Source organism: Hemiscyllium ocellatum, chromosome 32, assembly GCF_020745735.1.
Source record: "Hemiscyllium ocellatum isolate sHemOce1 chromosome 32, sHemOce1.pat.X.cur, whole genome shotgun sequence".
Taxonomy (NCBI): domain Eukaryota; kingdom Metazoa; phylum Chordata; class Chondrichthyes; order Orectolobiformes; family Hemiscylliidae; genus Hemiscyllium; species Hemiscyllium ocellatum.
In genome coordinates, this window is record NC_083432.1 from 48361586 (window position 1) to 48384285 (window position 22700).

Here is a 22700-nt window from a genome sequence, read left to right on the forward strand (position 1 = left end):
CATTTTAAATACTGTTGTTAACACAGTACTCACAAGAATATAGCAATTGTTTGCTCACTGATATCACAGAATATATTCTTGGTTCCTGCCTCATGGAATATACATGAATAAAAAGCGACCTGATTAAAGCATCCAAGATTCTTAGGGGACTTGGCAGGGTAGATGTGGAGAGGTTATTTTCCCTGTGTGAAACACTGGTTGATGTTTGGAACTCTCTTCCACAAATGCCAGTGGGATATAGGATCACATTTAATTTTAAATCTGAGATTGATGCATTTCTGTTGGATGGTACATGCTGTTAGATCACAGGTCAGCCCCGGTCTCACTGAATGGTGGAACAATCTCAAGGACCTGAATGGCCTACTCCCCATGATCCTGCAAGAGTAGGACCAGAGGGCATCGTCTCAGAACGAGGGGCCACACCTCTAAGACAGCGATGAGGAGAAATTTCTTCTCTTTGAGGAGAGTGAATCTGTGGAATTCTTTCCGGCAGAGGGCTATCGAGGCTGGGGCATTAAATATACTCAAGGCTGAGAGAGGGGATAAAACAGGAAATAGGGTTGAGGTTTATCAGCTCAACCATGATCTCACTGAATGGCAGAGTAGACTCAATGGGCTGAATGGCCTGCTTCTCCTTCAGAGTCTAATGAGCTTCTCCCCTTCTCAAGATATTGTCAAGATATTTCGATCAAATTGTTTAATGACCTTCCCTGTTACTATCAGCATAACTTCATCAGTAGCAGCTTTCCCTCTTGCTTAGAGGTGACCTCAGCACCGACAGCAGGGAATAAACTAACCTGACTTCAATGCGCTACAGAGGAGGTGCTGTATATTTGGAGGGCCCATCCATCCAATGGGTCAACACAGTAGAGCACTACCCCAAGCCTCAGGTCTGTATTCCAATGGGTTACAGCAATGCAACACACAAAGGACTCAACACCATCCAGGCATGCTGACCTCTCGATTTGCTATCTCCATGATCTCCTCCCTTCCTTCCTCACCCACTGAGGGACCTGCTGGCAACATCCTGGCCCCTGAGGTGAGTCACTGTTGTTGTTTGCAGCTCCGCCTTCACCTGCCGGAAAGTCCTCCCTTAGGTTCCCCTCTTTTGTGAGACACTTCTTAAAACCTCGAGTAAAAGCCAACTCCGGTGGAGATCTGATACAAACACCAAGAATGCTGGAGAAACTCAGCAAGTCCAGCAGCTTCTGTGAAGAGAGAATCAGGTTTCATGTCTCGAGGCCGGAATGACTCTTCTCCAAGACTGTTTAAGACCCAGTCTTTCAACCAACCATTCGGACTCCTGTCCTCAAATCCCTTTGTGTGCTTCAATGTCAAACGTTCACTTTTGGGTGATAGAATTAGTACAGGCACAATGGGTCGAGTGGCCTCCTGCGTCATCACAACTCCATGAAAGCTTGTGTGAAGTTTTATTTTGGTGCTATACAAATTGGAACTATCTTAGTTGTTGCTCCTGCTGTTGGACCCTCAGGCAGCAGCTACCACTTGATCAGTGACAATGACCAGGGAGTTCCATTGACAAGCAAGACACAAACATTCACCCTGGAATGAGAATTGGGATACAGAAGCATAAGAAACTGTTGACAAATAGGATACTAACATCTGAAGAGATCAAGGTTTGTGCAAAGATTTGTAGCTCGGGTGCTCGTTGTTGTGGTTCTGTTCGCCGAGCTGGAAGTTTTTGTTGCAAACGTTTCGTCCCCTGGCTAGGCGACATCATCAGTGCTTTGGAGCCCCAAAGGGCTCGCAGGAGGCTCCAAAGCACTGATGATGTCGCCTAGCCAGGGGACGAAATGTTTGCAACAAAAACTTCCAGCTCGGCGAACAGAACCACAACATCTGAAGAGAGTTGGCAGGTTTGTCAGACCCTTCCTGTCCCGTTGAAACACACAGTAGACGGCTCACCAATCACTGACCAGAGCTCAATCCTATAAAGGTGACAATCTGCAGGATGGTCCATCTGGCATCAGCCTTAATGCTGTGGCAAATTGTTAAAGCAGCCAATCCATCTCATAGTAGCTGGTAAAGGAAACTATGAAAGTTGTCAGGATGAGGGAGAATGGAAAGCTACTAGTCCTGATGGAATGCCAAGAAGAGAGATTGACACAAGGTTCTTACTCAATGGCTTAATTGGCCTGTCAGCAAGTGCAGAGATTAGATCCTTCAGAATCTTTACTAGCTCAGTGCTGCTATCCCACACACTGGAAATGGAGTCGCTATAGCCAGGAAATATGTTGGGAATCTCCCTCTGACTCTTTGCCCAGAAGATTATCTGTAGGTTGCTCATCAATCATTGTTTTTAGAAAGTCTACATGTGGAGCTCAGAGCAGCCATTAATATGCTGTTTGTCACATGACAGATGCAAGAAAAATGTAGTGGATAGGTTTCATCAGCCTGACCGAAGTCCTTGACAAGAGCGAAAGCCTTGGATTCTAAAATCTGTTGTTCAGGTTTTGATGTTCTGTAAATTAAGATCATGTGGGTTTGAGCAGCTGCATTTTCGAATCCTCAGGAAGGGAACATTGTTGGGCAAAGCATTTTGAACAAACACATGAGAGGGTTTCAACAGGAAATTGATGAGGGATTTTCAACTGAAAGGCATGCAAGAATCCATCTACAAGATACACATCAAAAATTCACTGAGCCTCCTCAGACACCACCTTTGAAACCCCCAACTGTTGGTATCTAGAAGGACAAGGGCAGCAGATACATGGGAACACCACAGCTTTAAGATACTTGCATACCTACAACTGCCCCTCCATGTCACTCCCTGTCCTGACTTGGAAACATATCACCGGTCAAAACCTGGTGCTCCCTCCCTAACAGCATTGTGGGTCTCCTACACCAAATGCACTGCAACAGTTCATGAAGGCAGGTCAATACCCACCCCTGCAAGGGGCAACTAGGGGTGAGCAATAAATGCTGGCCCCAGCCAGTGACACCCATGTCCCACAAATCAATTTTTAAAAATGCAACTGAACAATGATCAGGAACCGAAAGCTTTGCTAATTTTACATGCCCGATCCCAGGACTCTCAGCCTCCTTACACCCGAAGAGTGGTGGAAACAGATTTACAGATACATTTCAGAAATAAAACTGGGGGAATACTTGAGAAGAAAAATTTTGTGTGCAAAAATTAGGAACAGAAGGAGGTCCCTCAGCCCTTGACCCATTGTGCTATTACACAGCTTTCAGAGAGACAGAGGGAGAGAGTAGGAATTGGATAACTCTTTCAAATACCTGGCATCTATACGATGGGGTGGCACACAGCGCCAGGGACCCGGGTTTGATTCCCGTTTTGGGCAACAGTCTGTGTGGAGTTTGCACATTCTCCCCGTGTCTGTGTGGTTTTCCTTCCGGTTTCCCCTCACGATCCAAAGATGGGCAGGTTAGGATGAATTGCCCATAGTGTTCAGGGATGTACAGGTGAGGTGCATTAGTCAGGAGTAAATGTGGAGTAATAGGGTAGGGGTGAATGGGTCTGGGTGGGTTACTCTTTGGAGGGTTGGTGTGGACTAGTTGAGCTGAAGGGCCTGTTTCCCCACTCCAGGGACCCTGTGATTCCCCACGGATGAATGGTTTCTGTAGTGCATTATCCTATGAAAAGTGATAGCTAAACTGAAGTAATAAAGTGCACCATGATAATATATCAATGTGCCTAGCTGTGGGAACAGTTTTAAGATGCCAGCATACCTCACTGGGTTGATTACTGTATCAAAATATTTACCCCTCAAGATAATCATCCTTGAACTGTGCCAATATGAGGGAGTGTTGTTTGTGGAATGCTGCAGATCAGGGTTGAGTAATGTTGAGAGTGATAACTTGTGGTTCTTCCACTCAGTTACCTCGAGGCTGTTGAGACGTGGCAGAGTTTACACTTCTCGGATGTTTTATCTCCCGTTATCTAGCCATCAATGTCAGTCTCCTTCAGTGCCCTAGCCCCGTCAGGATGGCATCTGAGCCGCTAGTGACCTGCAGCACCTGGGTCTGCCCCAGCAGCATCTGCAAGAAGGAACAAGAGAAATGTCAGGTCAATCTCTCTGTCTGCTTCCATGGTGTCGATTGAGGGAGGAATCTCAGACAGGACGACAAGAAACCTCCCTCCTTGCTCATCTTTCAGCAAGGCGTATGCAACAACTAACACAGAGTCTTCGAGCTATAGAGATGTACAGCATGGAAACAGACCCTTCGGTCCAACCCGTCCACGTTGACCAGATATCCCAACCCAATCTAGTCCCACCTGCCAGCGCCCGGCTAAGGCCTTGATCTGTTTCATCCATAGTTCAGCTCTCCCACAGTGACACTCAGTATCATTAGCCTCATTCCAACCTCGGGTGACTGTGTGGAGTTTGCGCATTCTCCCCGTGTCTATGTGGGTTTCCTCCAGGTGCTCCAGTTTCCTCTACAATCCAAAGGTGCACAGGTTAGGCGGATTGTGTGCTAACTTGCATAGGGTTAAGCAATGTGTAGGTTAGTTGCGTTAGTCGGGGTAAATGTAGAGTAAGAGGGTAGGGGAATGGATTTGGGTGGGTTACTGTTCGGAGGGTCAGTGTGAACTTGTTGGGCTGAAGGGCCTGTTTCCACGCTGTAGGATTCTATGATTCCATGAACTCCTCGTTTGGTGGTTACTCCTTCAACTGACCACGGTCCCTGGAGCTGGGACTTTCTCCCTGAGCTTTCCATCTCTCGCTACTTCCCTTTTGTACCCCTGGAACTCCAGCCTGACTCTGAGTAAGTCACTCGGTCCCTCGTTGCACTGACTCCTTTCCTGAGCTTCCTGTTTCTGAGCGGAGACCACGCCCGGGAATGGTTTATGTTGGGACCTGAAGACAAAACCACTGGAGTAGAGCGATGCAAAGTGAACAAGAGGCCAGAGCTGGAGAAACACAGACATTTCCAGAGGGTGTGTAGGGGGCTGGAGAAAAGGGCACAGATGGGGGAGAAGGGCTGCCGATGGATTTGAAAATAAGAGCAACGGTTTGGAATTACCCAGCTCAGATGGTTGGAAGATGCTGAGAGTAATTTTCACTTCGAGTGGAGCAGAGGACTGACTTCAGGCTCGAAACGTGCTGCCTGATGTTCCCTGCCAGTGGCTTCAGTGCAAGTGGGCAGTGTATTAATGTGGGAGATGGAAATGGGCAGAGGATTGGGGCACAGCATTTTCTGTGCCCACACAGTGTGAGAATTACACCCACTAAAGGGAATCTGGAAGTGGACTGTCAAAATAAATGACAGGATCACAACAGGACGGAGTCTGGGAACAAATTGTGGGTGGCACAGTGGTTAGCACTGCTGCCTCACAGCGCCTGAAGACCCGGGTTCAATTCCCGACTCAGGCGACTGTCTGTGTGGAGTTTGCACGTTCTCCCCGTGTCTGCGTGGGTTTCCTCCGGGTGCTCCGGTTTCCTCCCACAGTCCAAAGATGTGCGGGTCAGGTGAATTGGCCATGCTAAATTGCCCGTAGTGTTAGGTAAGGGGTAATGTAGGGGTATGGGTGGGTTTCGCTTCGGCGGGTCGGTGTGGACTTGTTGGGCCGAAGGGCCTGTTTCCACACTGTAAGTCTAATCTAGTCACAAAAAAAATCAGCTGAAGGTGTATCATTGGGACCAAAGGCAGAAATCCCCAGAATGAGGAAACTCTGGAGAAACTCAAAAAAGTCTGGCAGTGCAGTCAGAGATGGCAGTTGCCAATAGCATTAGTGGGTTAAAGATAAGTTGGATAAGCACCTGACAAGAAAAGGAATGAAAGGATATTGTGTTAGGGTTAGATAAAGAGAGAGAGGAGGAGAAGGAGGCTCATATGAAGCCAGTGAGCCACATCGATTAGATGGGCCAAATGGCCTCTTGCTGTGCTGGAAATGCTATGTAAATCTACTCAAACTGAAGGTCCATCCTTCCCAGTGAAAGATCTGCTGGCTGGTCTCACTCGCACTTAGCTCTCGAGAAATTTTCTGTCCTCAAAGATTCCAAATCCCCCACCCCAGGGGAGGGAGAAATCCCTTCCTCCCAGGAAGTACTTTGCTACATCAGCCTGGTTCGGATTTTATTTTAAACCTCATTCTCGACTCGCCCAGCAGAAGAAATAGTTTCAACCCTCAATTGTTTAATCACCTTAAAGCCTTTGTTTAATTTCTTCTGCTGGAGGGTGAATGCCCGTTTGATGTGCAGCACCATGGTGATGATCCTCAGAGCAGGATCGGGTGGGTCAGTGTAACCTCCGAGCAGTGGCTGCAGTCATGAGCTGAGCAGAACCAGCAATCCTTTGCTCACATTTATTCAAAGTCAATTTTAATCAGGTTATGTACGTTCATGGGCAGCTCCAGTCCAAAACCTGATTTGTTTTAAAGAGATCTGCTTTACAGCCTCGCCTTCCCCAGGGTCTGCTCTGAGACTGACTCAACGGAGTTCAGATCAAATTTATACATAAGCACAGATGCCTGAGCTGATTTGAATTGATTTCCATTGGAAAGGAACGCAAGGTGTAGAGGACAGGATGTATATGAAGTAATAAAAAAAATGCTTGGAGGTTAAAAAAGAACTTTGTTTCAATAGTTTTGTGGGAAGGCTTCACTAACGTGCTTCCCTGTGAATAAGCCCCCCCAGATAATATTTTTATAAATAAGGTCTCATTGAAATTCTGTTTCAAGGAAAAATACTCCCCTGACCGGTCTACCAATTTTGATCCTGCAAAAGCTCCAACTCATCTAAACTGCTGCTGCCTGAGCTAAAACTGCACCAAGTTCTGTTTGCTGATGCTTTCTGATCTGTGTTGGCTCCCAGTCTGACAATGCCTCCATTTCCATTCTCATTGATGATGGTTTTCACATTCTGCCACTGTCCAGCTCTCTGAAATCATGGCATTTCTCCAGCTCTAGCCTCTTGTACCTCCCTGATGTTAATCACCCGCAGTTCATTGAATCATGAGATTCATGGGAGCTCTGGTGAGAATCTGGAGCTCAGTCCCACAAGGAGCTTTTCAGGCAGAGATTGTGGACACATTAAGGGAAAGCTGGAAAAATACCAGAAATGAAGTTCTTGTTGAAGAAAAGAGCTGAAGGACAGCATGGTGGCTCAGTGGTTAGTACTGCTGTCTCACAGCACCAGAGTCCCAGGTTCAATTCCACCCTCAGGTGACTGTCTGTGTGGAGTTTGCACGTTCTTCCCATGTCTGTGCGGGTTTCCCCCAGGTGCTTCGGTTTCCTCCCACAGTCCAAAGATGTGCAGGTTAGGTGAATTGGCCATGCCAAATTGTCCACAGTGTTCAGGGCATATAGGTTAGGTGCTTTAGTCAGGGGTAAATACAGGGAAATGGCTCTGGGTGGGTTACTCTTTGAAGGGTTGGTGTGGACTTGTTGGGCCAAAGGGCATGTTTCCACTCTGTAGGAATTCTATGAAGTTCTCTGAGTGGAAGTCGTGAGGAGCATAACCACCAGCACAGAGTCAATAGGCCCAGTTGGTGTATTTTTCTGCAAATCTGCTGGATGTTGTGTTGACACTGGAACATATTTTGAATAACTGCTTGGTATTTTTTCTTTCAGAGGATGACTTCCCTCCACCCATACCCCCAGAGGAAGAGGATGATGGTATGCAAGACCCAGGTAATTTTCCTCAATAAATCTTACATGTGGACCCGAATACCGTGTTTCACAACTTGCAACGTTGACATCTGCTTTCTCACTTGTGTATAGCTTCCCCCCCATCCCCCCCCACCTCTGTATTTTCAAATTCATGTTTTGTCTCTTCATGAGGTGCCGATGTCACCCTGCGATTACACAGCTCAGGTGATGGCGCTGTTGTTAGGGACACTGCCTGGAGGCGAATTAAACCATGTTGGTTTAGAAATGGGGCCATTTCCTAGATTTTCATTGGCTTATCAAGAGGGTGGAATTGAAGGATGCTTGAATTTAATTGTTTCTCTCCACTTCCCCATTTATTGGACAGTACACATAAAAATACATGGCATAATATAAGGCCATTTGGCCCATTTTGCCTCCTCCCCTGTCATGGGCCCAATACTGAAACCTCTAAGGAAATGTCCCAGTAAAAATAGTCCTTGTTGGAGTGAGATTGTCAGGCGAGACTGCCCTCCATTCCTTTACCTTGGGATTGCCAGATTTCCTACTCTACGAGCTTGCACATTCTTCTTCTAGCCCAGTCACAGAATATCTGAGCATCACCCTGTCTGTCCATTCCTTTTCTCATGATTCCCACAAGCAGCGGTGTCTTTATCGCTGACTGTCCCTTTGAGCTGGGGAATGAGTTAAAATGACACTCAGAATCACAGAAGCATGCTGTACAAGAGGTGCCCTTCAGCCCTTTGAGGCTGTACTGTCATAAATATGCTACTACTGACACTAGTCCCACTTTCCCAACCCTGGACCATAGTCTTGAACCTTACAATATTCCAAATGCTCATCCAGGGTGTGAGGTTTCTCACTTCAACTGCCTTCCCAGGCAGAACATTCCAGATTCCCACCATCCTCTGGGTGAAAAAGGTTTTCCTCAAATCCCATCTAAATCTCCTCATGACTGACCCTCCAACTAAATGGAGCAGCTGCTTCCTATCCACCCTGTCCATGCCTCTCTTAATCTTACACACCTCTATCAGGTCCCCCCTCAGCCTTCTCTGTTTGAAAGAAAACAGCCTGAGGTTATCCAGCCTCTCTTCATCACCCCATCCCAGGCAACATCCTGGTGAATCTCCACTGCACCCCCCTCCAATGCAGTCACATCCTTCCTATACTACACACAGTACTCCAGCTGTAGCCTAATCAGAGTTCTGTCCCACTCCAACATAACCTCCCTGCTCTTATAATCTCTACCATGACTGATAAAGGCAAGTGTCCTGTTTGCATTCTTAACCACCCTATTAACCTGTCCTGTTAACTTCAGGGATCTGTGGACAAACACCCCAAGATCCCTCTATCCCAGTGTCCTGCATTTATTGAGTAGTACCTTGTCGTATTACCTCTCCCAAAGTGCATCATCTCACACTTGTCAGGGTTAAATTTCATGCGACCAATCCATTCATATCCTCCTATAACCTGACACCTTCCCCCTCACTGTCAACCACCCGGCCAAACTTTGTCTGATTTGCCAACTTAATTATTATCCTTTCCCCATGTTCATTTATGTAATTTACAAATGTCATGAATAATAAGGGACACAGCACCACTCACTGTGGTAAGCCACTGCACACTAGCGTCTAGTCATACAAACAGCTTTCCACCACCACCCTCTGTCTCCTACCATCAATCCAATTACGGATAATTCTTGCCAAATTACTCTGGATCAAAGGAGCTTTTACCTTCTTTATCAGACTCCCATGTGGGACTTTGACAAAGGCCTTGCTGAAATCCATTCGGACCACATAAATTGCCTACCCTCATCCAAACACTTGGTCATCTCCTTGAAACATTCACTGAGTACACTAACGTGTGCTTTCCCGATGACAGAAGCATCAAACTGATTGACTGTTCGAGACCAGGATAAAGGCCAAAGGCCTGATGCAGCAAATCTGAGGAGTATTAAATACTAACAAGATTCAAAGGAAGATCCTCTTTCAAGCTGATCTGGGGGGATTGGGACACAATTAGATCCGAAGCCACTGGAATCTGAATAGATCAGATGTTCACAAATCTGTCAAGTTAATGCTCCTAGAGATCCGAAATTTGGAGACTTGGCAGAGGCTGAGCAAGTTGGGGCCATCTTAATAGGTGCCAGTATTATTAGGGAAGGGTTTCAAGTGGGTAAAAGATAGAAACACAGAAAATAGGAGCTGGAGGAGGCCATTCAGTCTGCCCTGCCATTCAACAGGATCATGGCTGATCATCCAACACAGTTCCCACTTTCTCCCTGTTTCCTTTGATACCTTTCAGTCCTAAGAACTATATCTAACTCCTCAGGGAAAACATTTAGTTGCCCTCAACTCCTTAATGTGTTTGGGAATTCCACCGTATCACTATTCTCTGGGTGAAGAAATCTATCCCCATCTCAGTCCTAAATGGCCTAACTGTATCCTTGGACTAGCCTGTATTTTCCCTGCCTAGTCTGGTTAGAATTGTACACATTTCTTTGAGAACCTCCCCCCTCCCCCCCCCAATCCAATCACGCTTCATATGTTAGTTTTGCCATCACAGGAATCACTCTGTACAGCACGGTGACTCAGTGGTTAGCACTGCTGCCTCACAGCGCCAGGGACCCAGGTTCAATTCCTGCCTCGTGTGGCAGTCTGTGTGGAGTTTGCACATTCTCCCCCCTGTGTCTGCGTGGGTTTCCTCCGGGTGCTCCGCTTTCCTCTCACAATCCCAAGGTGTGCAGGCCAGGTGAATTGGCCATGCTAAATTGCCGGTAGTGTTAGGTGCATTCATCAGGGGTAAATACAGGGTCGGGGTGGGTTACTCTTCGGACGGCCGGTGTGGACTTGTTGGGCTGAAGGGCCTGTTTCCACACTGGAGGGAATCTCATCTAAATCTTTGCTGCACTCCCTGCATCACCAGAACATCCTTCCTGAGATAAGGAGACCAAACCGTTCTCAGCCTGTTCAGAGGTTCCATAACACAGCTCTACTGCAGATGGGACATAAAACCCAGGCTGCCTAGTGTAGAGATAGAGACATTACCACCAGCCAAGGCCCTGTACAATTGTAGCAAGACATGTATGCTCCAGTCCCTGAACCTTCACACAAACATACCATTTATCTTCTTCACAGCCTGGAGTACCCACAAGCCTACCCTCAGTGACTGGTACACAATGACACCCAGGTCTCACTGCACCGAGCCCCTTCCCATTTATTTAATCATCTGACTTCCCCTGTTTGCTATCAAAGTGGATATCCTCAGATTTAGATGTATAATGTAATGTTTTTCCATAGAAATGTTTTCACTTGTGGAAAGTATTAAAATTTGAAGCAATGATCATTAAGCTAGTCACTTGTAAATCTAAGAGGGAACTACGGAGACATTCCCTTATCCAGGGAGTAATGACAGTATGCGCAGGTTACAATCCATTGTTGCAATTGAGATGGTGTTCCTGTATTGCCCACACGATGATATTCACTAAAGCCAGTTCACTTCACAGACACATGTGCATTTCCATAGCTTCCACCTGCAGGGACCAGAAATGCCCCAGGATGGTTTTTGCATCATTCTTTTGTGAGTTCAAAGATGTCCCTTTTTGAATAAAATCAAATCTCTGGCTGCCTTCGCATCTCATTGGACATAACATCATTTGTACCAGGATCTCAAGATGCTTTGCTCACAATCCTCATCTTCAGTCTTGCAAAGGGGGGGAGGTGCCAGAGGATTGGAGGCCAGTTAATGTCGTTGTACTTCACAAGAATAGTGTCAGAGATAGATCAGGGATCTATAGACCAAAGAGTCCAACATTAGTGGGAGGGAAACTATTGGAGAAAATAATGAAAGAGAAAATTAATCTCCATTTAGAGACACAAGCTTTGATTAGGGATTGTCAGTGTGGCTTTGTCAGAGTGGGGGTGGAGGGGGGAGGGGGTCATGTCTAACATATCTGGTGGAACTGTTCAAGAAGGCGGAGGAATTGAGATATGGAACTTACTGAAACACAAGGTGTTATTAAGTAATAAAACCCGATGATTTAGGAGGACTAGACAATCACATGGAGAAAGTGTGGACTGCAGATGCTGGAGATCAGAGTCGAGAGTGTAGTGCTGGAAAAAGGTCAGACAGCGTCCAAGGAGCAGGAAAATCGACATTTCGGGCAAAAGCCCTTCATCAGACAAGCACATGAACTGGGATGATGTCTTAGAATGAGAAGCTGGTGATCAATAGCTGCCTGAGCATGAGCTTGAGAAAGGTTCTGGTTCCTAAAGAAAGTCAAATCCAACGAGAGTCCATCTCTCAAGAGGAACAGGCAGAATTGTGAGGGTGATGTACAGGATGGAGGTTATGAAATAGTGCAAGCTTTGAGAACAAGAGGATTTGAGGTAATTGTGTGACATGGATTAGGAGTTGATTAAGATGTTGGAAGCGGAGAGAGGAGAGATAAAGGAAGGGGATCCTGATTAGTGTTCCCCTTCTATCAGAAGCTTAGTATTTTTCCCAAATTATTAATGATGTGGATGACGGATGAGAGAGCTGGACGTCACAGTTTGTGGAATCCAGTAATGAGGAGACATAGTAAGCTGAGGACCTGCAAGTTTCTAAAGGACATGGATAAAGTGGGTGAAAATGAGGCGGGTGAAGTTCAAGGGTTGGGGGGAGCGTGATCATGTTAAGTCATTCACTTTAGTTCAAGTTAAAGCAGTGGGAATATTTCCTTAGAAAGACTGGGAACATCAAAGGAGCAGTGGGCTACAGGAGTTGAGGTACAAAAATTGCAGAAAGTCATGAACAGGCTCAAAGAGTAACCAGGGAACTCATGGAATGAGTGAGTTTTGAGAACTAATGGAATTGTTTGTTTTTTTTTCTGGTGAGCTGGAATTCAAAGGGAAATTGTTCTTTGCTTGTAAAGCAGCCATCTGGGATGAAGCAATCTGTTCGGGATCCTGTACCTCATGAAAGATTTATTGGCCTCAGAAGAGTGTTGGGCAGAGTAGATTCACCAGAATGAAACTAGGGCTTAAGGGGTTAAATTAGACATGTTAGCAGTCATTAGGAATGGGTTCCTTTGTGTTTATGCATTGCAAAGTGATCCAATTGAAGTGTTTAAAATGAGGAAGGGATTCATTTGCTCTGGTGAGGGGTGCAGGATGTGACATTCCAGCCTGATAGCAGGAGCTGACCTGTTCAGGAGGAAACCAGACAGCACTTGTTCATACAAAATGGAAATCTGGAAACTCCTCCCCTCACAACGGCTGCCAATGCTAGGGGACAATTGAAACTTTCATCCTGAGGTGAACAGTTTTGAATCAGGGAAGGGTATGAAGAGGAATAGAAAGATGACAGGTAAATGGAATTGAGAGACAGAGCAGTCCTGATGTCATGTAACAGTGCAATGGAGCTAAATAGTCCTGTCCCTGTTAGAATGTTTTTTCATTCAGTTTCATGCAGTTGGGGAAACCGGATTCTAGTTTGGTTTCAATTGACACCACCTCCTAAAGGCGAGGTTTGACAGGGAGTGTGAGACTATCGAACTCCCTATTGTTTGTGGATTGTCAAAGTGCTATGTTCGGAAGTGAAGGTTGAACCACTGTTCTTATCACCAGCACCACATGCATCATTCCGAGACACTTTTCCAAAGGAAGGCCGGGGAGAGGTAGGGCAGTGCACAGGCAGGAAGCCTCTGGCCAACTCGCTTTTCCTATTCTCCGCTGCGGGAAGGAAAAGAGGCCCCTAACATTTTGCAAGTTTCGTAAAACCCAGAGGAAGCAAGTGGCAGGTTGCCTGTTGGAACAGGACAAAGAGCATCAAGGCTGGAGTCATTGACAAGGCCACCTCATTCCAAGCCCTAAACATCAAAAACAGTCCAGTGTGTGTTCCCCCCATCCTGTGATCAATACTCAGGATAGATAACCCTTCACACGGACCCCACGTCTACGTGATCCTCCTTCCTGAATTACTGACCATTGTTAGATTAGATACCAAGTGAAGCTCCCTCTACACTGTCCCCACCTAATACTCCAGGACAGGGACAGAACAGGGTTAGATACAGAGCAAAGCTCCCTCTACACTGTTCCCATCTAATACTTCCAGGACAGGGACAGAACAGGGTCAGATACAGAGCAAAGCTCCCTCTACACTGTCCCCACCTAATACTCCAGGACAGGGACAGAACAGGGTTAGATACGGAGCAAAGCTCCCTCTACACTGTCCCCACCTAATACTCCAGGACAGGGACAAACAGGGTTAGATACAGAGCAAAGCTTCCTCTACACTGTTCCCATCTAATACTTCCAGGACAGGGTTAGGTACAAAGTAAAGCTCCTTCTACACTCTTCCCCCATCAAACACTCACAGGTCAGCTTGGATTAGATGTGCCTTTTATTCCTTTGTTAAGAGATAATTCCTCAAACCAAAAGACAAGTCCTGAATTCTGCAGGAGGAGATCTCAGTTCAGGCTGGGCAGTGTGTGCGATCTGCTGAAAAACCTGTTTATATTCCTGGCATGAAGGGGTTAAGGGACTTGCGTGTTTCGGTTTGGTTTGCAGTCACATCTGCAAAAGCCATTGGCTAGCGCTGGTGGTAGAGAGGAGTGTGGCAGGAGCTGACTGCACGGATTCCTGCTGCTGTCTGGATCCTACCAGGCTCAGCCTGGTGTCAGGAACTGCACATACACAAACTCTGTCCCCTCTAGCCCTGTCCCAACCCCAGGCCATTCACAGTAACTCCCCCTCCAACAGTCTGTTTCTCAGCTACCCTGCTGTTGGAGGGTGACCCTGGAGAGCTGTTGTTCTACAAGCTGAGCAGGGTGTCACCCTGAGTTTTGGACGAGTATTTTTTTTATATATTAGATTCCCTACAGTGTTGAAACAGGCCCTTCGGCCCAACCAGTCTACACTGACCCTCCGAAGAGCAACCCACCCAGACCCATTTCCCTCTGACTAATGCACCTAGCACTTTAGCATGGCCAATTCACCTGACCTGCACATCTTTGGACTGTGGGAAGAAACCGGAGCACCCAGAGGAAACCCACACAGACACGGGGAGAATGTGCAAACTCCACACAGACAGTCACCTGAGGCTGGGATTGAACCTGGGACCCTGGTGCTGTGAGTCAGCAGTGCTAACCACTGAGCCACTGTGCCGCCATTGTGGAAGGGTATGGCGGTGCAAGACTACCCCCTCAGGTCTCCTTGTGTGAACTGATCTCCAGCTAATCCTGCAGCCATTCCCGCATTATAGGTATATTCACCTTGAAGAGAGTCAGGAAATGATGAGACTCGGGGTGATAAGCAATGAGATTTTTGCAGAAGAAATCTTTTCTGCTCAGATTTAACTCCCAATAATTATCATTTTCTTTTGTAATTGTATTTTAAAATCATTTGAATTTGGTTTTGTTAGCAAAAGAAACAGGATAACAGCAACACTGATTGGGCAGCAGAAAGGAGCGAGTCTTGGAAGCTGCCTGTTTACACACTGGATGGATGGACGGTGTTCCCTTGGGACTGAGACCCCCTGGTCTTTTTGATGTCTGACCTCCACTTGGCCACGTCAGAAATTATTTCAAAGTTTGTGATAAGAGAAAGTTTGGGAATATTGTAATCAATGAGGAGGATAGCAGCAGATTTCAGGAAGGAAAATAGAAATAGATTGGGAAAGTAGACAGAGATGCGGCGGATGAAATTTAATGCAGAGCAATGAGACGTGATTCGCTTGGCAGGCAGAATGTGGCGAGGCAATTTAAAGTAAGTGGTACAATTTGAAAGAGGTTGAAGGAACAGAGAGATCTGGGAATCTACTTGCATAACTCTGTGAAGGACACAGGACAAGTTAATAAGACTTGAAAAAACACAGCAAATAGAAAGTTTTATTTTTTTGAATGGGATACAGAATACTAAGATTTGAAGAACCTTTGCATCCAATGGGTTCTGATCTATCGTATTCCGTACTGGAACCTTTTAAACCAGTATTGAACTGTGTCTTCCCCACAATTTACAAAAACAACTCAGCATCTTCCAAAGAAGCAGAGTCAAACTCTGAATGATATGGAATCTATTTGCTAAACAATTATCTTGAAATGGTGTGAAGCATCCCACCATCAGTTCTCCTTGTGTCCTTTTTTTTATCATTAATTCACAAGATGTAGGTGTCTCTGGCTAGGCCCAGTATTTATTGCCTATCCCTAATTGCTGTGGGTCTGGAGTCACATGGAGGTCAGACCAGGTAAGGACGGCAGTTTCCTCCCCTATAGGACATCAATGATGGGGGGTTTTTCCAACAATTGACAATGAATTCATGGTCATACAATGTAGAACAATACAGCAGAGAACAGGCCCTCCAACCTTCGATGTTGTGCCGACCTGTGAACTATTCTCAACTCGTCCCCCTACACTATCCCATCATCATCCATGTGCTTATCAAGGAATTGTTCAAATCTCCCTAATGTGACTGAGTTGACTACATTAGCAGGTAGGGCATTCCAGGCCCTAACCACTCTCTGAGTAAAGAACCTGCCTCTGACATCTGGTCATCATTAGACTCTTAGTTCCAGATACTTACTGAATTCAAATTCCACCATCTACCGTGGTGAGATTCAAATCCCGATCCCTAGAACATTACCTGGATCTGTGGATTAACAGTCCAGCAATAATGTCACTCAGCCATTGCCCCTTTTGTCACTTTTGGGAGGGGAGGGATGGTTAGTTGGCTGGAAGGCTGGTTTGTGAAGCAGATTGACACAGATTGGCACATGTGATACCATTCCTGTACCAGCTGTAGACCCCAGCTGTGGTGACCCTGAAGGTAACCTCTCCATCAGTCACCTTTATCTGTTGATAGAGCAAACCTGTGGGTCTGCAGCAGATCTCACCTTTCCCACTTCCCAATCTCAGTGAGTTCACACCATGACAGCAGAATATCTGCTCAGCTCTTGGCACTGTTTTCTGAGGGAGCTTGCTGTATACAAATTGGCTGCTGTGTGCTCTACATCGCACTCCTCACTAAATCATTTCAGTCACTTGGAGATCCTCATGGGATTGAGAATAGCAGTGTAACATGCAAACCTTTCTAACAATGGAATGATGCATTCACTTAGGGAAATAATTTTCACGCTATAAACCCACGTCATCACCCACTCCTTGGTAAGTGCCAAAGGAAATCCTGCAGTAATTTAAAATAAATGGATTAATGATGGCTTTGAAATAGCACAGAAAGGCACTAATACAGATGTGCTAATGGATGATCCAAAAACACAGCACAGAGGGAATGAGCCTGTAGGAGATTTAGGTAATCTGTGATAGAATAATATTTAATTACAACTTGTTGGATTTCCTTTGTAGTTAGAATGTTTACATTTTTCCCCAAGATGTGATTGTGCTGTTGATTAATATTCTTGGAGCTATGAACAATGTTCCAGTACAGCACAGCAGACCTCTCTCTCCAGCACTCACATGAAAGAAAAATACTGCTCTGAAGAGCTGAACAAAACCAGAAATTACTGGAGAAGCTCACTACATCTCGCAGCATCCGTGGAGAGAGAAACAGAGTTGATGTTTGCAGTCCAGTATGACTCTCCTTTCAAATGGTAGAACAGATTGGATTTGAAACATCATCTCTCGTTCTCTCTCCACAGATGCTGCCAGTTCTGATAAGTTTCTCCAGCAAGTAATATTTTCACCCTGGATAAGCAGTACTTTGTGTGATTGGTTGGGGAAGTGCATAATTATAAGATGCATCATTGTTCTATACTTCATCTTTATTCTGCAGCCCTGTTCACTGTCTAGTTATTACCTTTGAGCTGGGAATCAGCCGTTGTATGAGACTTGCTCCCAGGCAGGTTGCTGAATCTTTTGGATTGTTAATAGGATGTGGGTCTGGCCTGACGTGGTCAACATTAATTGCCCATCACTGAGTGCCCATTCCTAAAGGCAGTTAGAAATCATCTTTGGGTCTGGATTTCCATGTAGGCAAAGGCGAACAGATTTCATTCCTTCGAGGATATGACTCATCCAGATGGATTTCTAGGACAATCAGTGATTGCTTCACAGTGACCAGTCTGATTTTCTATTCCTGATGAATTGGATTTATTTCTTCATTTGCAGTATCAGATTTAAACTCTGACCTCGGACTTGTTACTGAGCTCCCAGTAAGATATTCACTCTGCTACTGTCCTCCCGAAATACAGTCAGGAAGAAAGACACTCGCTCCACTGTCCAGGTCCCCCCCGAGCTGGGGGTGGCGGTGGGTTGGGGTCACTGCATGGCGTTTCTGAACCTGTCAGTATTTTTAATAGAAACAGGAGGAGGCCATTCAGCCCTTTCAGTTTGCTTTATTGTTCAGACGTCAACACTGATCTTTAATCTAATCCTTCCCATCCCCCTTGGTTCAATATTGTCAGTGAGATAAAGGCTATGGATCTCAAATGTAAAATTATTAGTGAGTTTGCATCTGTGAGAGGGAATTTCAAATTCCTGCTTCTCTTGTGTGAATGGCCTCCCTCTGACTCTCAATTTAGGTCTAATCAACAACTTCTCCTCAAAGTTCAAAAATATAACGGATCCCTTGCATCGGTATCCACTGAGGAGAGGGACATGACAGATGTTGAGGTTAGGGATAGATCTTTGCGTACTCAAGGTCAAGTCAGTATAAGGAGGGAGGAAGTGTTGGGTATTCGAAAAGGCATTAAAGTGGACAAGTCCCCAGGTCTGGATGGGATCTATCCCAGGTTACTGAGGGAAGCGAGAGAGGAAATAGCTGGGGCCTTAACAAATATCTTTGCAATATCCTTCAGTACAGGTGAGGTTCCGGATGACTGGAGAATTGCTAATGTTGTTCCCTTGTTTAAGAAGGGTAGCAGGGGTAATCCAGGTAATTATAGACCGGTAAGCCTGATGTCAGTGATAGGAAAGCTGCCGGAGAAGCTACTGAGGGATAGGATCTATTCCCATTTGGAAGAAAATGGGCTTATCAGGAATGAGCAGCATGGTTTTGTGCAGGGATGGTCATGTCTTCCAACCTAATAGAATTATTTGAGGAGGTGACAGAGCTGATTGATGGAGGAAGGGCTGTTGATGTCATATACGTTGACTTCATTAAGGTGTTTGATAAGGTTCCCCATGGTAAGCTGATGGAGAAAGTGAAAACACATGGGGCCATGGTGTATTAGCTAGAAGGATAGAGAACTCCCTGGGCAGCAGGGGATAGAGACTAGTAGTGGAAGGGAATTTCTCAAAATGGAAACTTGTGCCCAGTGGTGTCCCACAGGGATCCGTGCTGGGATCACTGTTGTTTGTGGTAATTATAAATGATTTGAAGGAAGGTATCGATTGCCTGGTTAGCAAGTTTGCAGCTGACACCCAGATTGGTGGAGGAGCATAGTGAAGGGGACTGTCAGAGAATACAGCAGAGTTTAGATCGATTGGAGAGTTGGGCAGAGAAATGGCAGATGGAGTTCAATCCGGGCAAATGCGAGGTGATGCATTTTGGAAGATTCAATTCCAGAGCGAACTGTACAGTAAATGGAAAAGTCCTGGAGAAAATTGATGTACAGAGAGATCTGGGTGTTCAGGTCCATTGTTCCCTGAGGGTGGCGATGCAGGTGAGTAAAGTGGTCAAGAAAGCGTACGGCATGCTTCCTTCATCGGACGGGGTATTAAGTACAAGAGTTGGCAGGTCATGTTACAGGTGTATAGGACTTTGGTTCGGCCACATTTGAAATACTGCATACAGTTCTGTTTGCCACATTACCAAAAGGCTGTGAATGCTTTGGAGAAGGTGCAGAGGAGGCTCACCAGGATGTTGCCTGGTATGGAGGGCACTAGCTATGAAGAGAGGTTGAGTAGATCAGGATTATTTTCATTAGAAAGACAGACAGTTGAGGCGGGGGGGCCTGATTGAGGCCTTCAAAATCATGAGAGGTACAGACAGGGTGGATAGCCGGAAGCTTTTTCCCCCAGAGTGGGGGATGCAATCACTCGGGGTCATGAGTTCACGGTGAGAGGGGAAAAGTTGAGGGGAGGTATGCGTAGAAAATCCTTTACACAGAGGGTGCTGTGGGCTTGGAACGCGTTGCCAGGGGGAGGTGGAAGAGGCGAGCACAACAGCGTCTTTGAGATGTATCCAAAAAGAGACATGAATGCAGGGAGCAAAGGGATACAGATCCTTAGAAAATAGGTGACAGAAAATAGGTGATCAACACAGGCTTGGAGGGCCGAAGGGCCTGTTCCTGTGCTGTAATTTTCTTTGTTCTTTGTTCTTTTTTCTATAATAAAAACAGGGGACAGCAAGGGTTCGATGTTTGGATGGAGGTCAGGAGTTTGGAGCTTTGTGCTCTGAGCTATGCCAATATTAATCCTGTTTCTCAACAGCCAACGCAAGCCTCAATCCCTCACCCACCCCTAGTTAATAGAGCCGTAGACTCTTGGTTTCAGGAGTTGGATACATTTTTCTCCCAAGGTTTGTTTGCATTGCTGAGCAATATTCTCAGAGCTGTGAACAATATTCCAGGACTGCACATCCTCTCGGTCTCTCATTGTATCGCAAGAAAAGCACAAACATAATCTAACAACATTGTGAACGCAAGAACCGGGGGAAGAGTGCCCAATACTGCCCTTCAGGCCTGCCCTCTGCCTGACCTCCATAACCCTGTAACTCATTACTAATTAAAAAACTCTCGGATTTCCTCATCCATCTCACTCTGGTGGAGTGAATCCCACAGATTCACGTCTCTTTAAGGAAGGACCTTCCTCCTCAGCTCTGTTTTAATTCTGCTGTCCCTTATCCTAAAATGATGACCTCTTGTTCTAGATCACCCCACAAGGGGAAACATTCTCTTTGCATCTGCTTTGTCAATCCTCTGTTGCATCTTAGGACCTCAATTAGATCTCCTCTCATTCTTCTAAAGCCCAGAGAGTACCGGCCTCAACTGCTCTACCTCTCTTCATAACACAAACCTCTCACCTCTGGGATTAATCCGGTGAACTTCCTCTGAAACTTTAGTGTTTTTGTTTTGTGGAATCATGAGTAGCTCAGATACGACACAATAAACCAAGGGGGTGACCCAAAATCTTTACACTTCGTTGCTGAGACCTCAGCTGGAGGATTGTGTCCAATTAATGTAGGAGGAACGTCAAGGCCTGGGAGATGTTGTGGAGAGGGTTTCTAAGTTGGCTCCGGGAATGAAGGAGCTCCGTGAATGTGGACAGACCGGAGAAGCTGGGATTGTTCCCTTTCAAGCAGAGACATTGAAGAAGAGATTTGACAGAACAGTTTAAAAGTTGAAAGGTTTTTGTCAGAGAAATATGACAAAATGTTTCACAATAGTGGAAAGTCCATGACCCAATCCAATGACGTAGATTTGTGATCATTGACAAAAGAACTATGAGGAAGATTAAGTTATTTCACGAAAGTATGTGTTTATGATCTGTAATGAGGTGCCTGAAAGGGTGGTGTAAGTAGATTCAAAAAGATTTACAAAATGGAATTAGATCACTTCTTTTAAAAAAAAGAATTTTCAGGGCAATGGAGGCTGTGCAGAGGAACCAGTGCAGATACACTGGCTGAAACTCTCCCTCGAATAGTCCTTCTTCTGTTCTTAAGCCAAAGTCAGGAGACACCTTCATTAAAACTCATGCCGGAAGGAGTTTGGTCTGAACCATGCATGAGACAAAGTATTCCATGCTCCAACAATACCCTACACTCAGAAATTTGTCCTAATCTCCCTCCTTACTCTCTGTGATAATCTTAAACTGATGATCCCTAATCAGTGCCTCTCCAACCACAGCAAAAACATCTTTCCTTATATTAGAACCCTTCAGAACTGAAAAATCTCGATTAAATCTCCCTGTCTGCCTCATTGGAATTCATCGCAGTCTCTTAGCTCTTGTCATAACTGTAATTTAGCTTTCTTCAACTCTGCTCTGTATTGACTCTCGTTTCTCTAACCCTTCATTTACAATTAGCATTCTTGGTTTTAATTCCTGTCTGTATTCATCTGTCCCTGAATCTGTAGGGTCCCCTGTAACCATCCTGTACAGCCGTATTCCCCTAAGGTAGCCTACCATACAACAAACACTTATATTTATAAAGCTTCTTTAACAAGGTTGAATATCCCAAGGACCTTCACAGGAATGTTATCAGATGAAATATCTCACAGAGCCAGATGAGGAGAAGTAACCAAAAGCCTGGTCAAGAAGGTGAGTTTTACAGAGTAAAGAAGGTGAGAGTAGTAGAGAAATGTAGGGAGTGAATTTCAGAGTTTTGAGTAGAATATATTAAAATCAGCTTCCCCTCAGCCTTTGACAGCTTCATTTTCAGTCTCCTGAACCCAAGCTAAGGAATTCCCTTCCTAAATCACAATCCCTGACCACCTCCATCAAACCTCTGTTAAAAATTCCCCTTTGAATGGAGGCTTTGCTTATTTGGTCTGTGCAGCATCTGTTTATTGGTGAGGGGCTTGGGGAAGGTTGATTCTGGATGACGTGTTGCTTTGTAACACAGCTGATAATCACACTTGGTTTTATTCTTTCATGCCACGTGGCCATTGCTAGCTAAGGCATTTATTACCCATCTTAAATGTCCAGAGGGCAGTTACAACTCAACCATATTGTTGTGGGTGTGGAGTCACATGGAGAGTTCGCCAGGTAAGGATGCAAGTGAATCAATTACTAATCAACAAACTATTCCAGATATTTATTGAATTCAAATTTCACTTTTTGCCACAGTGAGATTTGAACTCATTTCCCTAGAACATTAACCCGAGTTTCTGGATTACTAGTCCATCACCACTTTACCACCAACTCCCTTAGCTTTGTAGTTCCACTCTTGTAATACAGACATTTGTTGGAATATTAGTCTGTATTCTCTGAAAGCTAGAGTCAGTGTATCAGGTCCTATTTCAGAATATCAGCATATAAAGATGCCTGCCTTTATTAATGTGCAAGTCAGGGTGTAAGTTCCCAAAGTGCAGTGAAACAATATCTGTGTTGCCAATTTCCTTCTGGAAGTATGGTTTTATATTCATAAACAGACCCGCAGACAGACAGAAAACAGCAGAGAGTGTTCCATTGTGCACTGGCCAATGCATAGCCTTCAGTTAGCATCACTA

The 22700-nt window shown here is 45.4% G+C and overlaps 1 protein-coding gene across 1 annotated transcript in view; it reads left to right on the top strand.

The window, feature by feature from the left end:
- LOC132830871 (src kinase-associated phosphoprotein 1-like) overlaps window positions 1-22700 on the top strand; it is a 369860-nt gene that overhangs the window by 287613 nt on the left and 59547 nt on the right. The window contains exon 10 of the mRNA XM_060848771.1: window positions 7559-7618. Within this exon, the coding sequence (XP_060704754.1) occupies window positions 7559-7618 (60 nt within the window). The remainder of the gene's footprint in view (window positions 1-7558; window positions 7619-22700) is intronic.